This window comes from Cricetulus griseus, unplaced genomic scaffold (genome assembly GCF_003668045.3).
Source record: "Cricetulus griseus strain 17A/GY unplaced genomic scaffold, alternate assembly CriGri-PICRH-1.0 unplaced_scaffold_1, whole genome shotgun sequence".
Taxonomy (NCBI): Eukaryota; Metazoa; Chordata; class Mammalia; order Rodentia; family Cricetidae; genus Cricetulus; species Cricetulus griseus.
The window spans coordinates 1,804,365-1,823,291 of NW_023276808.1; the positions used below are offsets into that span (position 1 = coordinate 1,804,365).

At 42.8% G+C, this 18,927-nt stretch overlaps 1 protein-coding gene across 3 annotated transcripts; it reads right to left on the reverse strand.

The window, feature by feature from the left end:
* Positions 1-2,398: 2,398 nt before the first annotated feature.
* LOC113839093 (mothers against decapentaplegic homolog 1-like) lies at positions 2,399-14,759 on the reverse strand. 3 transcript variants are annotated; one of them, XM_027434548.2, is made up of 6 exons: positions 14,357-14,759; positions 12,006-12,269; positions 10,862-10,978; positions 8,156-8,377; positions 4,360-4,616; positions 2,399-2,542 (listed from the first exon to the last, which is right to left on the reverse strand). In XM_027434548.2, the coding sequence occupies exons 1-6, from the start codon at positions 14,754-14,756 to the stop codon at positions 2,399-2,401; spliced, it is 1,404 nt and encodes a 467-aa protein (XP_027290349.1). In that variant the 5' UTR covers positions 14,757-14,759. The 3 variants fall into 3 exon arrangements, with proteins under 3 accessions (XP_027290349.1, XP_027290351.1, XP_027290350.1); XM_027434550.2 differs by lacking the exon at positions 10,862-10,978 and having other exon boundaries at positions 12,045-12,269; positions 14,357-14,756; XM_027434549.2 differs by lacking the exon at positions 10,862-10,978 and having other exon boundaries at positions 14,357-14,756.
* Between the last annotated feature and the right edge of the window lie 4,168 nt (positions 14,760-18,927).

An 18,927-nucleotide genomic window follows, 5' to 3' on the forward strand; every position in this document is an offset into this window, starting at 1 on the left:
AGAGAGAGAGAGAGAGAGAGAGAGAGAGAGAGATCTGATAATGACACAGTTTGTGGCTTCTGTAAGAGTTAGGGATTTTCTGAATGGTAACTATGTCTACATAAACTTTAGAAGAAATCTGAGTATATCTATTTCTGCATGGAAACATCAGTTGAATCCCTGAAGATGGTATGTTAGTGCCTTTGCTATAAAACACTGACTGAGCAGGACAAGGCTTTCCCATGACTAGCAAGCAGAGTGGAGGGTCCTCCCACAAGTGAAAGGCAAAATTCAGCATCCTTTACTCTGCCTGCTAAATGTTAGGAGCACACCCAAACCCCCAGCCCAGCCCACCCCACCCATCCATACCCCACACATACCATCCATACCCCAACAACACCCATTCAACCACACCTCTGCTTGCCATTGATGTTTCTTGGAGGCTACAATAACAACCAGAAATTTGGGTCGCTGTTTATGGGGATACATTTTGTAGTTTCAGTGGGTAGGGAACAAGATATTTTTTTAAAGAGGATTTCAATTGGTGGGGGGCAGTAGACCCTTAAATTTTGGGGTTGTTCACCAAGTCCAGGAGAGAAGGTGAGGTGAAACAGTGGTATTTGTGTGGCTAGAAAACATAATGACCTCAAATAGTTTCTTTTTCAAAAAAACTTTAAAAAATTCACTTTGTGGGAAAGGGGGGATCATACCATCCCAGTAAAACTGCACAATGTTAACTTTCTCCTGTGCGTTCAGTTTTTGGTCTGCCCTGGCTACATTCCCCTATGGGTACCCTTCAGATTAGGAAACAGTGATTCCACTTGAGTAAGGGCATCTGTCAGTAACTACAATGCAGAAGCCCCTTTGAATAAAAAGCTCACACACTTGTGGGCTGCTGAGAGGCTCAGTGGGTAACGGGTTTGCTGCCAAGCCTGAGGACCTGTTTGATGTTTGAAACTCACATCATGGAGGGGGACCAGCTCCATCAGCTACCTTGTAACCCATACAGTTGCACCATGGTACATGCCCTCCCTCATTGCTTTTCCCTTAGTTTTTCCCAGCTTTATGTGTCGTTTCTCCTGACTTTAGATCACTCTGCTCTTTTAGCAAGCCAGGTTCTATGTCCCCACTTTACCAACTGAGCTTTTGCATCTAACAAGATCATTCAAAAGACCACATCTTACTGATCACAAATTTTAACAAGCAAAGAAAAAAATGAACCATTTTTAATCAAAGGAAGCAATAAAGACAGGTTTATTTAAAATTTTCCAGTAGAGATAACCCACTAGTGTTGGAATAAAGGTACACAATGTATAAGAGTAGAGGAGAATAGAAAAAAATTAACAAAAGAAAGCAAAATAAACAGTATAAAAAACAAAACAAAATAAAAATGTTTGAAATGGATTCCAATAGGGATCTTCTTTAAACCTTTGAATAATGAACACAGTTACTATGATTGACAAACAATTCATTTGGAAACTAAAGTCTACGTCTGTATTGTAAACTCCATAAAAACTGCTCATTAAATTCAAACCTTTCATATACCAGGCACTGAAACACAAATAAAAGGGATTATTCATTTATTCTCACAGTTACAAGAATTAACCAGCTTCTTTCCTGTGGTGTAGAGCAGATGAGATAAAAGACAAGAAAGGAAAAAAGTCAGATAAAAGTCTAAAAACCTGAAACACAGCAAATTCAGACACCAGCTTCCTCATTTAAGGCAACAAACTGAACCTTAAGGCATAGTCTACATTTGCGGTTGTCATTTCCTTTCCCCCACCCCACCGAAAAATACCTTCTAGATCCACTAGCCATTTACACTATTCCTAACCTCCAAATATTCTGTATACACATATTTAGCAAGGAGCAAAAGCCTCATGTCATTAGGACAGCACTACATTCAGCATACAGTTTTAGAAAGAATACTGTGTATGTAATAAAAAATTCGCCTTTAAAACAAAGAACCCCATTCATTTCTAAACAAATAGTTTTAAAACATTATGAAAACCCATAAAAAGATGATTCAGTGTGGGCTCAGAACCTGATGAAGAGCGCATTTAAAAGACTATTAGCGTAACACTCTGCCAAACATTCCCAACAAAAGGACTGCTCAGGATTGTTCTTCTGATAGATAATTTGTCCCTGGCCTGGCCATCTCCTTTAAAACTATACACAAAAGTCCTGCTAAAAGTCAACATTTTAGTTGATCATACAACAGAATGTCACAATGTAAACTAAACATATTCTTGATATCAACAACATGTTACCAATGTTTGTTAATTTCTCAATCCAACAGCTGGTCACAGAGGTCAAGTATTATCAAAGCTCCCTTGTCAGGTTTCCACCCGTCTGACATATCCATCCTTCATGTACATGCAAGGTTCAACATTTGCAAGAGACAGAAGCCAGAGGCCCTTTAAGACACTGAGGAAATAGGATTGTGGGGTGAACCCATCTGGGTAAGATCTTTATCCAGCCACTGGAGAGGGCCATGCAGATGTATCTCAATCCAGCAGGGGGTGCTAGGAGCATCCTGCCTGTGGTACTTGGCTCCCCAACCCTAGGAAAAAGAAAGCACACTGGTGTCATTTAACACTCTATCTCATTGAGTCACTCTACCCAGATCATATGATCAGTTCACATAATTATGATTGGACTCATGGCTATGTCTCACAAGAAAACAAACATACCATAAAAGCATTGATAAGTTTTGGGGATAGACATTGGCCACCAAAAGTCTACCCAAGGACCCCAGGATCACCTATTTAGTCTGGTGTAGAGACACATGACTTTAATCCCAACATTCCGGAAGCAGGAGCAGGTAGATCTCTGTGAGTTCCAGGCCAGTCAGGGGTACAGAATGAGACATTGTTTCAAATAAATAAATAAAAATTATTAGTCTTGGGTAATTACAAATTTAAAATACATTCAGTAGTTGTTTGAGTAAAGATATTTTAGCCAGGAGGTGGTGGTGCACGGCTTTAATCCCAGCACTGTGGAAGCAGAGGCAGGGGGATCTCTGTGAGTTCGAGACCAGTGTGGTCTTCAAGAGCTAGTTCCAGGACAGCCTCCAAAGCCACAGAGAAACCCTGTCTTGAAAAAAAAATACATAAAAGACATTTTAATTATTTATTTCCCACTACATTAATGTTATGTTAACACTTTACTTACTTGTACTTTTAAGACATACACTTAATGGGTAGCCCTGGCTGGCCTAAACTCCCTATGTAGACCCAACCGTCCTCAAACTCAGAGCTTACCTGTCTGATTTCTGAGCACTGGAATAAAAGACATGTATTATCAAACTGGCTTTATTTTTTTAATATTTTACTTAAAAATTGTGCAAATATGTACATGTTGAGTATGGATTTACCTATGAATGTGTGGTATCTGGTGATTTCAGAAGATGTTGGATCCTGGAGGTAGAGTTACAGGCTATCGTGATCCACTTCAGCTGGATGCTGGGACTGAACCCAGGACCACTGTAAGAGTCCTACACCTTTAACTGAACAGTCCCTTGCCCCTTTATCTGTGTGTCCATGCCTGGAGAGTACAGGGGTCTACACTGGCTGTCATCTTCAATCACACTGCACTGTATTTTCTGAGATGAGTTCTCTTGCTGCACCTGGGCTTTTGTCAATCAGGAGAGACTGGTGGCCAGCAAGCCTAAGGGATCCTATCTGTCTCCCATGCTGGGACCACACACAGCACTGCACCCAGCTTTTTGTTGTTGTTGCATGAATGTGTGTTAATGTACACCACAGTGTGCATGTGGAGCTCAGAGAACAAATCTGTGAAGTTGGTTCTTCTCTCACCTTTTACACATGTTGTGTAGCAATATCTTCAAAGATAAAACCTTCTGTCTTATAGGGAAGCTCCAGAATTGCTGAATGCTTTAAGGGGAGGCGAAACACTCCACCCTCTAGGCAAAGTCCTTAAAACTCAGGAAGCAGACATCGTAAAACCTTTACTGAAACTGACAAGATTCACTAGGCTGTCCCTCCCCAGGCTGATATGAGCCCTAAGGACTGCTGAGACAGACAGACTGACTAGGCTGCCTGCTTCTGGAATAAGACATGCTACAGCCTGGACTCTATTAAACCCTTAGCTTGACCCGGAATAAACTGCATGATGACTGGGAGGCAGGGGGAGATAAAGGTGCCTGTCACCAAGCCTGGAGACCTGAGTTCCGTCTCTGGGACCTGCATGGTGTGAGGAGAGGACTATATTCTAAGTTCCCATGACAACCGCTTGGACAATGGTGCTCTTGCTGGGCACTGATAGGAATATATACCAGGAAGGCACAGGTATACATATTGTAAATAGCAGGGGTGAGGCAGGGGTCAAGCCTGAATGAGATGGGCGGGTACTGCTCACCTTCACGAAACTCATTCGAATAGTGCACATTTTGGTGAGTTCATACACGGTCTCAAAACCATGGTTCACAGACTGTGCCAGGATCTGAGCAAACTCTTGGTTGTTGAAAATTTTCACACTACACCCACTGGGGATCTTGCAGACAGAGGTGGGATGAAACCAATGATGGTAGTTACAGTTCCAACTCTGCACAAAGATGCTGCTGTCACTCAGGCATTCGACATACACTTCTCCTCCAACATAGTACAGGTGGACGCCTGTGAGAGGACAGACCATGTCAGTCATAGGCTGAAAGGAACCCAAGCAGAGTCAAATTTGGCCACTCACATAGCCATTCTGACAGACATCTAGCTAACTATGTTATGCTTGTGATAACCAGTGTGTTCAGGAACAAACAAGTCTCTCAAAAATAATAATGGTTGACATTTTCATTTTGGTATTTAATGTCCTGCTTAACCAGAGTCGAAAGTATATGGACACTCTAAATATATAGCAATATAAAACCTGTAGTTTCCTGGGGTATCCTGTGTGCTTAAAGTCTTCTGCATTTATGCCAAGGCTAAATTGTTCAGAAAGCTTCAGAGAGAGAGAGAGAAGGGATGATCAATAAACATAGTGGAGTTGAAACCCGGGTTGAAGAATTACTGCTGGAAGCTGTAAGACATGAGGTCTAGTTAAAAACAGACACCTTTTAAATAGAAAGAAAATTACTGTGTGAAAAAGGAGCTCACAGAAATAAGTACTAAAAACAATAATTGAAAACTTCTTACAACTTAGAATGCTGGGAGACCAGGCAATAACCCACCTTCTCAGAGAGAAGGAGGCAGAGACCTGGATCCCCTCCTACTAAAGCTGGAAGAAGGAGGGAACCAATTCTGCAAATTTGTCCTCTGACTGCTATGTGCCCCACTATCAACCAAAATAAACAAAAGCAAATCTTCAAAAAGGAAGATGTACCCTCTGGCTAAGCCTCATGAGGGAGTAAAAGAGGCTAGCAAGCAGGCAGCTAGTGTGGCTTTGAGCCCTGAAGGTGACCCTGGAAAGGCTTAGTAGAAAACGCTAGTGTGACTGTCTGAGTACACACCATTTGGCATTTTTACAGACACAAAAGGCTAAGACTCCAGTATCAGCTCTATCCACTGTGGTAGAAATCCATTTAGTTTAGTGATATAAGGAGATACATTTAGGAGCAAAATATAGAGAAAACTTTTTTCCATTCATTTATTTAGCTCGAAATAAAGTCATGCACAATTATGATATGTAATGCAGTATGTTCACAATAGCATGGCTAAATTAAACCAATTAACATGTTATATCACACATATTCATCATTTTTGTTTTGAGAACACTTAAAGTATACTATCTCAGAACATTTAAAGTATAGCATATTGTTATCAACCATATTTATCATGCTCTCAGTAGACCTCAAGACATCACAGAGTCCATGCCTCTTGTCTAAATGCAGTTTTATATCCTTAAACCAATCATTTCCCCATTGTTAAGAGACCCACATTGAAGCCTAATAGCCACAATTCTGCTTAGAGAAAACATTTTAGGAGAAAAGAAAACCTTTTCCCTGATACCAAAAATGATGACTTTTCATTTTAGAAAATTAAGACAATGTTTGAAATATAAAGATGTGGAAAATATTGACATTCTTTCAGTGACAGAGGAAGTCTGCAGTACTGTGTCCGTTTTGGCAATCATTAAAGCCTGTGTTGCAAATCGAGTTCCACCCTTGTTAGGTTTCCTCTTTGAATCTAAGAATAAATGTTAAAAATCTTCTCAAATGTTTTCTCAAGCACCTATGAAAATCACTGTTTTACCTGACTCATTGCTGTAGATGCTGATTCTCTTTTTACTTCATTTATTTACTTAGAGACAGGGTCTCACATTGTAGTTCTGGCTTTCCTGAAACTCAAGAGATCTTCCTGCCTCTGCCTTCCCAGCATATGCCACTCATGGGTGTCTTAAAGATGGAGGACCAACCAATTTACTGACCATGCAGATTTATACACTGTATAGTTAATTTTATTCTGCAGTTGATTTTTATTTTCAACAAAAATAGTTTGGGGAGAAACACTTTAAAACATGCAAACACCTTGATTCTCATAAAATTTATCTTCATATTTTATTCTTAATACATTTAATTGTTCTATGTGTGCGTTATGTGTGCGTGAGGCATGTGCTATCACATGTGTGGAGGTCAGATTGGCTTTTTCCTACCATGTGGTCCTGGGTATAGAAATAAGTTTGTTAGGCTTGGCACAAGCCCCTTTCCCCACTGAGCCATCTTACCAGTCCTATTCTTACAACACTAATTACAAAGTGGTGATGTATGCATTCTAGTACTCAGTGTCAATTTAGCTTCCAAACTTGCCAATTAATTCACTTCTCTATTAGTATGGCAGTATCAATTAGGTTTACTTATTGGACAGGATCTCACTGTGTATGTAGTGCAACCTGGCTTTGGATTCTTGATTTTCTGTTCCAGGAGTTATGTGCACCACTACACCCAGCAGTCTCCTAAGATCCACTAATGCAGTTAATCACAGTAGCTTTTCATTATGTCTGGATCTGGAATCCAGTCTCAATTATGCACATATCAAAAGTGATTTTTTAATAGCACCAACATTACCATGCAGAGGCTTTGCCTTTTCCAGAGTCACTCAACAGTACAACTATTGACATGATGTAGACTCTGCAGTAGGTGTCTTAAGTTACATGAGAAACCAAACTGTTGTTATATAAGGGAGCTTAGCATGCATGTTGCATGCATGATACACTACATTGTTTTATATAAGGGAACTGAGCATCCTTGGATTTTAGTCCTTAGGACCCCAGAACAAACCCGCCATGGACAGCTGTATCCTGAGAGGCAGCAACATTTTCAGAAACTTTTCTTCACTTTGTGTCATGTGAGATGCACCAGGCGCAGCTCATCACAGATTTGGAGGCAGCCAGTTTGCCTCAGTGGGGATAGATATCTGCAGCAATGATCTGGACACTAGATGTGCCTATTGCTCCTTTGTATCTTTGCCTTCTCAGCAGACAAGGTAGAAACTACATTCATATTCAGAGGGTATATAGATAGGCTCCCATACAGACACAAGAGCACAAGAGCATATAAACACACGTCATGTCATTAAATTATGATTTTACACTGACACTTCCAAGGAATGCCACACCCCTTCTTGATTGCCTGTTCCTTACTCCACAGGGAAAGCTAAGCTCTGAGCACTACCCACACATCTGGTCATTGACTTAATCACATAATAAATACATATAAATGTTATAGAAATATTTTAATCTACCACTAGTAGTTTAGTCCCCTAAGAAAGATATTTGGGATGTTGAGATGGTTCAGTGGGTAGAGGTGCTTGCCACCAAGACTGATGACTTGAGTTTGATTCCTAGTATCCACATGGCAGAAGGAGAGATCTGACTTCTACAAGCTGTCCTCTGACCAAGGTACTTACACACACATACAGGCATGCACACACAAACATGGAATAAATAAATGTAAGAATTGTTTTAAAAGATATTTCACTTATAACAAAATATAGGACAGCGTAGTGCACCACAATAACACGGCAATGTCAGCTGGCACCTATCAATATCATAGGAGTTGGAAAACCACTAAGATCAATGATTGGAGCAATTTCTAGATAATATGAATTAGAAAGATACTTCAAACAGCAGCATCTGAACATTTGGCATTAGCCACAAGAACGATGGGGTCACTTCTAGAGGAAGAAAAGATGAACGTTTGCAGGAGGGGTAAAGGGACACGCACCTTTTCCAATATGTCGCCTGGTGTTTTCTATTGTGGAGTTCCGGTTAATGTTGGAGAGCAGCCCAAGGCAGAAACGGTTCTTGTTGTTGGAAGGATCAGTGTAACCATCCACCAACACGCTTGTGGAGGAGGCCTGGAATGTATCACCCACACGGTTGTTGAGCTCGTAGTAAACAATAGAGCACCAGTGCATTGGTTCCTCATAAACAACAGCTTGAACATCTGTAAGAAGGAAAGAAATTTGCTCACAGTTACTCCTGGAGCACCCCAACCAGAAACCACATTGTAAAACTGGCTGAGCACGGTGGAACTAAGACAGGGAGGGGCAACTACGAGGATCACATGGGTCATTTCTGTGAGATCCAATGTACTTCTTACTAAGGGCGGCATTCTCCTTTCATTGGGGAACTGGCAGAGATCCAATATACAAGCTCAGCAAGCAGGGAAACAGCACTTGCTGAATACAAATGACTTATAACTTGCTCATTAACATACAGAAATAATTGAAATCACTCCTGCTGGCACATTACCTACAAGAAACACAGTGACCAATGAGAAAGCAAGTGGCACAGCAACAGGAGGGGCCTGGAGATATGCCAATGGGGCTTGTGAAGAAAGGAACTGCTTTTGGCAAAGCCATGGCAGACCTCTGCTTTCTCGAAGCCCTGAAAACGAACTTCTTCCTATCATGAAGAATCTGCTTGGCTTCACAAGAGCTAGTGATGGCTGAAGCTCCAGTTTTGCTATAGCTCAGGCAGAAACCATGCCAGCTGGCCATTCCTCCCGAATAAAATATATCTCTCTCTTCCAGACTCCATGCTTCAAGTCATGCCAAGCGGGTGTGTTTGTCTCTCCCTTCCCAGAATGGGCCAACAATAGAAACTACACAGGTTTACCAAGAGGATGCAGCTTGTTAGGCCCAATCTCTTAAGGCTGATGAATCTCAAAACAGAAAATGCTTCTAAATGCTTTCAGCCAAGAGGCTGGGAAAAGAGCCCTTTCTGCATCAAAACCTCTTATGCTTGCCTTTTGAGAGTCCAGGCACACAAACCACACCATTGCCAACTTGATCATTACTCTAATGAGTCTCATGGGGATTCAGTGTACAAACATAAGAAATGGAAAGAAAATCCACCAGGACTGGGAGATGGAGAAGGAGAAGGAGGAGGAGGAGGAGGAGAAGGAGGAGGAGGAGCAGGAGAAAGACTTCCACATCCTTTTTTTTGATTGCTTGTGGTTTTTTGAGACACAGTTTCTTTGTAGCTTTGTAGACCAGGCAGGCCTCTAACTCACAGCGTTCAGCCTGCCTGTGCTTCTGAGTGCTGCCGTGTTCTTAACATAACCAGCCAGTTATTTGTTTTATATAAGTAGCTTAGCTGAAAATATACTATTTCCCTTGTTTCTTTCCAGGCAATGCTTCCCTGTCTGCTGCTCTTCAAGGAGCAAAGCTTTAGTAATTCACAAGTGCCAAACCCCAGAGAAGGCTGTGCCATCTGTCACATAGGCCTTCTATCAGCTTTCAGCATTGTTAAAATTGCTATTCATTTGGCTTACATGTGGACACATTTTTTCCTATAAAAGGCCAGGAAGATCTTGTGAGACATATGGTCTTTATCACAACTATTCCACTCTGCCTTTGTAACCACAACAACAGATAAAAAAACCTAGCCATAGATAAAATGTAACAAATGGGCAGTAGTGTGTTCTAATAAAGCTTTATTTACAAAAACAGAAAGTGGGCTGATCTGTGTGCAGGCTGTAGCTTGCTGACCCATGTTCTGGGAATCCACCACAGGTAACAACAGGAGAATAGTCAAAGTTTTTTCCTCTGAAAATACTACGTGATTTTTAAATGGCTCCAACTGGGAACATTTTTTAAGCTATTTTAAAGGAAAAAAATTAAAAATAAGTCTCTATTTGGGGGTAACAGAGATAATCTCATCATGACCATTACAGGCCCCACACAGGGTATCTTGCTCCCCAAACAAAAATTCCAAAAGTGTCCTAGGGGCTATTCTAAAGACGTGAAAACACATGAGCATATAAACAACAGATGTATTTGTTATGTAAAACAGGACTCAGTCATTTCCTCCGACTATCTCAGTAAGCACAGAGATTTTTAACAACCTCCTGTGTATATAGGTATGTGAAACAGCCATACAAACCCATATTTATTAGTAACAAATCATAGACAGATGCATTTTAAACAGTTATTTGATATATGTGCATATATGTATATAAATGCATATATGATAATATATATCACTTACTCATTTATTGAAGGTGAAAGCAAATTAGTATGCTAAGGCCACAGATATGCTTGTTTATTTTTCCATAATTAATAAATCATGGCTGATTATTCAACACTGGTCAACATACAGCATCTCAGATTGTCTTTAGAGGTGACTGACAGTTCAGTTTTCTAACCACCAGTGCTGGAAACTCTCTTCACCTAACTATGTAACACAAAATGGCAGAGCACTGTGTACGGCCGTTTCAGAGACCAGTGGGAATCTGAGATATCATATTGGACTGTGACAGAGTTTAAGTAAAAAGATGGGCTCTAGAGAATTCTTTGCATTAGGCTTAAAACAACAGCAAAACGTTTTTTCCATGTTTGTCAAACAGCTACCTTTTTAAGGTCTAAATGAGTAAAAGTAACATTTGGACAGGACATACAGACAAAACTCTGACAACTCATTTTACCTCCTCTGTTGATCTCGGAGGGCAGTGCAGGTGCCATCATATTCGTGTCCATTGGCTGAGAGCCATCCTGGGCCATGGCGTCTTCAGGAGGCTGGTAAGCAGTTGGGGGTATGTCAGCTACAAAGTTTGAAAGAAAAAAAATTACATGCTTCAGGCACAGACTCTCCTCTGCACTGAGAGCTTTTGCGTATGATTAGGCCTGCTCAAGTGTACACAGATGCATGTGTGTGTACTTGTATGCAGTGGTCAGAGGGTAACTTTAGGTAAACATTTTCCTTTTACTTATAGTTGGGAATGGAGGAAGCAATAAAGCATGGATCACGTTTTAATTTCTGAAGGTACAACATGGATGCTGAAGTATAATTTAATGTAAAGCACCTTAAGTGGCTCTATAAACATCCCATCCCATCACTTTCCCTCACAAAAATATCCATGCATTTCATGATGAACTTTTATTTACCGTGTCCCTCTTGATATCGACTGGCAAGAGCTCTGGCACTAATATTTGAGATGCTTGTTTACTAACCTGTAATCTGAAAAGTATAATCCTCTAATTAGTCACTATTACACCTTCCGTTATGACTAAAACAAGAAAATAACTGGTTTTTGTCTTTGCTAATTTAAACAAGCAGGAAAATAACTGGTTTTTGTCTTTGCAAAGTTAAACAAGCAGATGTTCTCCATATTTCTGTTGCATTTTCTTGATGTTAAAAGTACATTTTTCTTGTGATTACATCACTGGCTAAATGAATCTAATTAAATGGGGCGGGCGGATACCCCGTAATTAGCTCTTCTGCGGATGCATTGATAACAAGGGTTTTTCAATGTTGGAAAAGCTCGCTGAAGCCGCTTCTCAGTGCAGCAGTGTGTGTAACATGACATTTTCCCGTTTCTTTTTATGGAGAGCCGAGACTGGAACAATTGTGTCACTCAAAGAAGGATGCAGCATTTTCAAAACTTAACAGGATTCAAACAAGCCATCCTCTTCTCCAGCTGTATGTACAACTCCCCTCCCTACATTGATATTCTCCAAGCACTGGTTCACCAGGATGTGCTCAGGGTTCCACCCACTGTGCCCGCGCCCCACAGGCCACCCCCACCCACCTCCCCAAGGCAGGCAGCGTCCCCGAATGCCCCCTCCTACCTGGCATCTGGAAAGGGCTGCCTGGGTCTGAGCTGGTGCGGGAGTGAGGGTAGGTGCTGCTGCTGCTGCTACTGCCTGGGGAGTTGGGGTAGCTGCTATTGGACGAGCGGGGAAACGGGTGGGTGCTGGGCTGCCTGAAGGAATCTGGAAACGTGGCGTTTGGTGGCATGTGAGGCTCATTCTGTCCTAAGTTGCGGAACTGTGCCAGAAGGCTGTGCTGAGGGTTGTACTCACTGTACCTCGGAACCAGCACGGGAGGAAGCACTGGGGACAGAAAGAAAACAGAGAGACAAATGAGAAAGGTATAGTTTATATCCTCTCTTTCTTAAAAACAGGCAGTGGACACAAAAGCCTTTGCAAATTATTCCTTAGTCTTTACTTTTACATGACTTATATATTCCACAAAAATACAAAAGGCCTTTGGAGACCAACCTATTATTGGATGGTTGAGCTGGAAGTTTGCAGTCTACCCCTGGGGTCTGAAGTTCCTGTGAGAGAAAAGTCACCTGGCCATCCTGGGAACAGGAACAGGGAGGGAGGCCACCCAAATCTGACACCATCCATATTTGGGGACTCTCAGAAATAATCAGCTAAGTGAACCAACCCATCAACAAAACCATCCTGAATGACAGACACTGTGGCAACTCAATGCTTCAATACAGAACCACTTGTCAACTGATCTGCCTGTCCAGATGTAGAACCAAGCTCTAGGGCAAACTATACAAATTCAGAATGTAGCGGTTGATATCCACGGGAGACTGGTACCAGAGCTCCCTTGGAAGCCCTCATCTGCAGACGCTCAGTCCCTGGTGTAACACGGCACAGTATCTCCGTGGGGCCTCTATGTGTCTGCCCCACGCACACTTTAAATCAGATCTGAACCACCTGTGATGCCTAACACGATATAAATACTGTGAGATAGTCACTGCGCTGTTTAGAGAATAAGAGGGTCTTCTGTCCTTTGCTAGCTGCTGCCACCGAGTCTAGGCATCCAAAGGAGTCAGTCATGTAGGCTGCAATGCTCCAGGTGCTGGATCAAGAGGAGTACGCAAGCAGGAACATAGCACCTAGCCCAGTACCTATCAAGGCCCTGACTGGACTCCTTCCAGAACAATGGGTAGATTAACCCTGGGACTATGGGAGGGGCAGAGCTGTGGTGGTCACTAAGCTGGGGTCAGGCCAATGCAAGCCAACCTATACGAGGACCTCCAGCACTGGTGACCCTGGGCAGCATCAGGTACGAGCACCTCTGATTCTTATGTCGTAGCCATCATACCTAGTCAGAGGCTTGATGAGAAGAAAAGGAAGCAGGCCCTCCCACCAAGAGTTCCTGGGCTCTGAGCCCCAGAAAGAATGAAGTCCATTGACTTTTTCAACCTCCAAAACTGAAAGAGAAAGTATCAGAAAGGAAGTCTGCCTGCTCAGTAGAGACAGAGTTCTTTTTCTAACTATTTTCATCTGCAGATGCCTCTATGTATATCTGCAGAATCCATAGATTCGAGAGGCCGACTCCAGACTTTACCATAGCCCAACCACACAGGTAAAGACTGAGATATCTTAAAGTAACAGCATCAGTTCCTCACACAGCAGAACATAGCCCACAGGGAACACAACACAACACAAGCACACTTCGATACAGATGACAAAGAGTACTGTCGTGAAACATGAAGTAGAACTGGTCACAGCTGCCCCACAGTGCCCTTCCTTCAGTGCACACAACAAGACCCTGTGCTTCTGTTGTCTGCTGACGTACTGCACAGCTGAATTGCTGGAAAGACACACAGAACCAATGTGAACCTTAGAAAGCAAATTCAGACAAAAACCTCAATTTTCAGAACCTGATTCTAAACAAAGTCACTTAGAAGGAAGGAGGCCTTTAAGATGTATGAAATACTCCAGGACTGCTAAAATTTGTATTGGAATGTACCCCCAAATGTTCAGGTGCTGAAGGCTTGTCCCCACATCCTAGTGGGAAGTCTCCTAGTCACTAGAGGGAACAGCAGGGCTCCAGTTCCTTCTTCTTGTGACATGAGCTCTGCTCTGCCACCATCCTACCCCAGGATGCTATAGTGCTACAGGACAGAGAGCCCTGGAGCCGATGGAACGAAGGGCTGATACTTTCAAAATCACAAAGTAAAGTAAACCTTCCCCTGTATAAAGTGATTTTTACAGACACTCATTACAGTGAGCAAAAGCCGAGTAGAAAGAGTTTTTGTGCTCTTTTGCACACACATGTATGAATACACACAAAACTTCCCCAAGATATTTTGGAATTATACCCCACAACAGAAAGGTGTTATTGCTCTGGTCTCAACAGGCTTCACGGTGCACACACAGTCCACCTCACTCACCAGGGCTCTCCACGCGCTTATAGTGATAGGGGTTGATGCACACCTCCTTCTGGTTGGAACCAAAAGGAAACTCACAGCAATCCAGAGGCTTCAGTTCATGGCGGCTCTGGAGGTCTGGCCAGCGCCACACTCGGCAATAAATGACATGAGGCAATCCCTTCCTGTGGGACACTTGCAGCCTGCCATCCAGGGAGCAGGGAATGGTGACACAGTTACTTGGCTGTCCCGGGCAGCTCAGGGCCTTCTCCAACTCTTCCATGGCCCCTTTCTTTTTCTTCAATTTTTTCACCAAAGCGTCCACAGCTTTCTCTGCCCACTTTTCTTCTTCGTCACCTTGTTTCCAACCTAGAAGTCTCTTCACAGCTGGACTTGTAAAGGAAAACAAGGTGGTCACATTCATAGTGACTGGTCTAATTCTTCAGGCTCCTTACAGGGTGAAGTGGTGATGTCTCGAAAGGGGAGAGGCCAGAAGAGAGTTCAACTTATTTAAATCGGTTCTCTTTAGTTTCTCTGTAGTTCTGAAAAGTAGAGAACGGCTCTTCCTCCTATTCCAAGAAGGGACCCAAAGTTAGCACCTGCAAAAGAAAGGATAGGAAACTGTCTTTAAAATCACCTCTAGACACACCATGATTAACTGATAAGTGCCAGATACTAAGCACTTTGGTGTTCCCTGGCTAATACTGCTCAGCTTCACACTTGGGTGACTTTATTAGCGAGATGCAACCCCAGGCTAAGCTCATGAGAATGTGTATTCTGTGATGCCAGAAGCTGAAATGTGTTCTCCTAAAACACACATTAAAGTTCCAGTGCCCATTGCAACCCACTGTACTTGGGCTTGGAGCGGCTAAGGAACTCACCAGGGTTAAATCAGATTATAAGGGTGGGGCCTGAAGGAAACAGGATCGGTGGTCTTACAAGAGGAAGAGAACAGACTGCTCAGAACAGCACCATGCCCTCGACAAAGGTCATGTCACTGTTTTGGGCACAGCTATCACTCAGACAATTTGCATATTACCACCACAAGCCTATATGCAAGAGATAAGCTTCAACGGACACCAAACAGGAAACTGCAAAAAAATTGAAACAATGATTCCGACCAAAAATCTTGTGGGAGACTGACCTATGAACTGACAGACACAAGAGTAAAGTGTAAATGTGTGACCCAGTTTATATGGAAACCAGCATGTAAATGAGTAAAGTCATTTGGAATATATGGTATTTGTGGCAAAGGAGCTAGGTGAGTGCCTAGCGTGACTGCCTGTACAGGTTGAGTCCTGTACTCGGAGTCCACACTAAGAACAAGGAGTGGTGGTGCATGCTTTTACCAAAGCCCCAGGAGGGGACACGTTGGTCTCTTGCTGGTAGGCCAGCCTTGACCAGCTGGCAAACTTTAGGCCTTGAAAATTTACAAACAAAATAACCAAGGTGGACTACAATTGATGGCTGCAAAATGCACACACAACCACAAGTAACAAACAACAATAATTAAGATCTCAGTATAGCTAAGAAATCAACAATAATTTTTATTAGAAGTAATCACATTTTAACCATGCGTCATGAAGTAATTACAATAGAGATGAAGTACTTTAACTGAATGATTATAAAAATATGACATTGAAAATATTAAGATAGAGCTGGGTAGTGGTGGCACATGCCTTTAATCTCAGGCAGAAGGAGGCAAATCTCTGAGTTCAAGGTCAGCCTGGTCTACAGGGAAGAGCCAGGGTTACATAGAGAAACCTTGTCTCAAGAAACAAAAAATAAACAAATAGAGTGAGTAAGATGTGACACGCAGTGATTATATGGATGTTTATAGCTAAAATGCATTTACTGGGAGAGAGGAAAAAAGCCTGAAGAGGTGGATGGTGATTTAAGCCCAAAGAAAATACAAGGAATTGAGAAATTATTTTTTTAGTACACTAGAGAAAACCTACAAAATCAAAACACTAATAAAATGTATAATCTCTTAGCAAGAATGATCAATAAATCAGAAAAATCACAAATGACCAATAAGAGGAATAAATTGGGGATAATCTTCCTGATCCTCATTCTTAAAACAATAGTGACCTTGAATGCTCACTGTAGTGAATTGGGATAGTCTGCACTTCTGGCTTCCTTGCTGGAGGAAATAACCTGACCACTCCATCTCACAGTTAGTGTATCTGGAGCACAGCATGGTGCCTGGTACAGATGAATTCTCAGTAAATGTTTGATGACTGGGCTCCAGAGAACTTAGGCTAAGATGAAAACATTGCACATTCCCTATGTTCCTCCAAGGGTAAAGGCTCAACTTCACTCAACAGAGAGCTACTTTTCCTTTATAAACAGCATCGCCTAATTTGCTAGTTATTTTTTAAGGTTTCATTTAACAGGAAAGACAAGAGAAAACAAAGTTAAGCCATTATCAGAAGTCACAGGGGCTTATCACGCACCTATTGATCTGGTAATTCACTATTCAGTAAAACTTCACTACCCCCAGAACTGGAAAGACCGCTTCTTCCCAGACTCCAGAAGCAAATTAGAGAGAGATTCTGAGTTTCCTCCAGCCCTTTTCATTTACCCCCCAAACAGCTTTTTAATATTTTAATCTCTGACTTTCAAATGGCAGGGCTTGTTTCTCTCAGAATCACTTTCGGGCTGCTTTCTGACGAGGGTGCACTATATGAAGTGAGTGTGTTGGGGTTGAGGGGGTACCTAGGAGCCACCATTCTGTATTGTCATCCGGCCCCCCAAACAGCTATCCCAAATGCCTGGAACTAGGGAATGGGGGTTGGGGCAACAACCTAAAGAGGCTTGATGTTTAAGGCAAGAAGCAGGGCGCAAACATCCAAGTAACTCCATGGAGCAGATGGCTAATCCAATGCCAGCCCCATGGGACTGCATTGTCCTATTCTGCTGCTCCAGGGCCTCATCCAGAAGGAATGCTGACCCAGTACCAAGGATAACACCATGTGGCTGGTAACTGTTGTTAAACATGCAGAATCCAGGGTACAGGCTGATACTTGTATGAATGTTCCCAAATTCTCACCTTTAAATCCCAACTCCTTATAGTATTAGGTGTCCCCTCTGGAGGGGGTAGGGTCAAAGGAACAAAGCTTCTGAACTCTCCATGGGAGAGTTTACCTTCTCCCTTCTGAGGGGGCAGTGGGGATGATGCTACATAGGAGGAAGCACCCAGATTGTCAGACTTGATCTTGGGGTATCACCAGCTACAGTACTACCTGGCACAGAGTCTTGAATAGATGAAGTTGTTAGACCCCCGAAAACTCAAGTATCCGGGGTCTCAGGCCAGGTTCGCGGTCACCCCAATCACCAGGCGGATTCGAGAGCTTGCTGCAAACTGCACGAGGCTTTATTTTAATTTAACGAACTAACCCCATGTTAGCTCGGGTCTTTCACCCACCCGCCATGGCAGACGGCTAGAAAAAGACGGCTCCTTGGGTCTCCCAAAAGATCTTATAGGGCAGCGTAAGGGGAGTGTCTAGGGGTACGCACAGGCTCACGATTGGTGTGCCTCCAGGCTTGGAGGGCTTGCCTTGTGTTGATTGGTCAACTGGTTGTTATGGCTCATAGGCCCTCCCAGGGTGGTTGCTATGCTCTCTACGTCATTGCTGTGCGCTTGTCCGTAAAGCACACCCAGGGTCGTAAAGCATAGCGCCACGAGCTAACTTCCGATTGGCTCCTTGTCACGAGACAGGCATCTGACCTCTAAGTGACCAAGGCAGGTTTATGGCAAGCACGTGTTCGGCTGTTATGGCTGCCAAAAGGGAAGCCGGTTCCTTCAGACACGAGGAAGTAAAGTTGTGAAAAGTCAAATGATTTGTTCCATGCCCCATGTCCATCTGTGGGAGACAGAACCCCTTTCCCCAACTCTACTGTACAGACTGCTAAAGTATGGTCCTAAACCACTGTACTTAGCTGTGGGATAGGACTCCTAAAGGGTCAATCCTTGTGTAGGTGAAAACAGCCAGAGCAGCAGTGGCAGGCCTGGGGAGGACAGTACCTGCTCCTTCTGTGTCAGCCTGTGGACAGCGGGAGGTGACTCAGCATCACTGAGAAGGTAGGAGCTTCAGGCAATCAGGCCCTCTGCACACACCACACTGGGAGGACAGTTGTCACCCAGGAGTCAAGGTCTGGATGACACTCACAATAATTAAACCAAAAAAAAAACCCAAGCCTAGGAATACAAGACAGCCATAAAAAATACAGTCTTGAAAACTAACTTGTGTGCCTCTGAGAGTTAAGGCTTTTCCAGGTGCATGTCAAACAGGGACCCCACCTCACACAAGGAACTAAAAAAGTGAGTTCTACGAAACACAAGCAGATTTTTCTCTGTCCCATTTTGTACTTCCTGCCTTAGTTTATGTGAGAAGCTAAGTGACCTTATCAATTTAAAGCACAACATAAAAACATGTGTCAGCACACAGATTTGCTTCCCTCCTGTGCAAACACAAACACTTCACACTGACCAAAAACCAAACAAAAACCTCTTCGTGAGCCCTCAGTCACCTCATAAGAAGTCAGATTTACTTGCAGAGAACATTCTAAACTGGAAAGAGGAAAAAAATTCA

Excerpts from the sequence above, each read along its gene's own strand:
- LOC113839093 (XM_027434548.2), bottom strand. The coding sequence starts at position 14,756 with ATGAATGTGACCACCTTGTTTTCCTTTACAAGTCCAGCTGTGAAGAGA. Across the intron at positions 12,270-14,356 it reads TAAGCGCGTGGAGAGCCCTG|TGCTTCCTCCCGTGCTGGTT; the intron begins GTGAGTGAGGTG and ends TTCTGTCCCCAG. Across the intron at positions 10,979-12,005 it reads CAGCCCTTTCCAGATGCCAG|CTGACATACCCCCAACTGCT; the intron begins GTAGGAGGGGGC and ends CAAACTTTGTAG.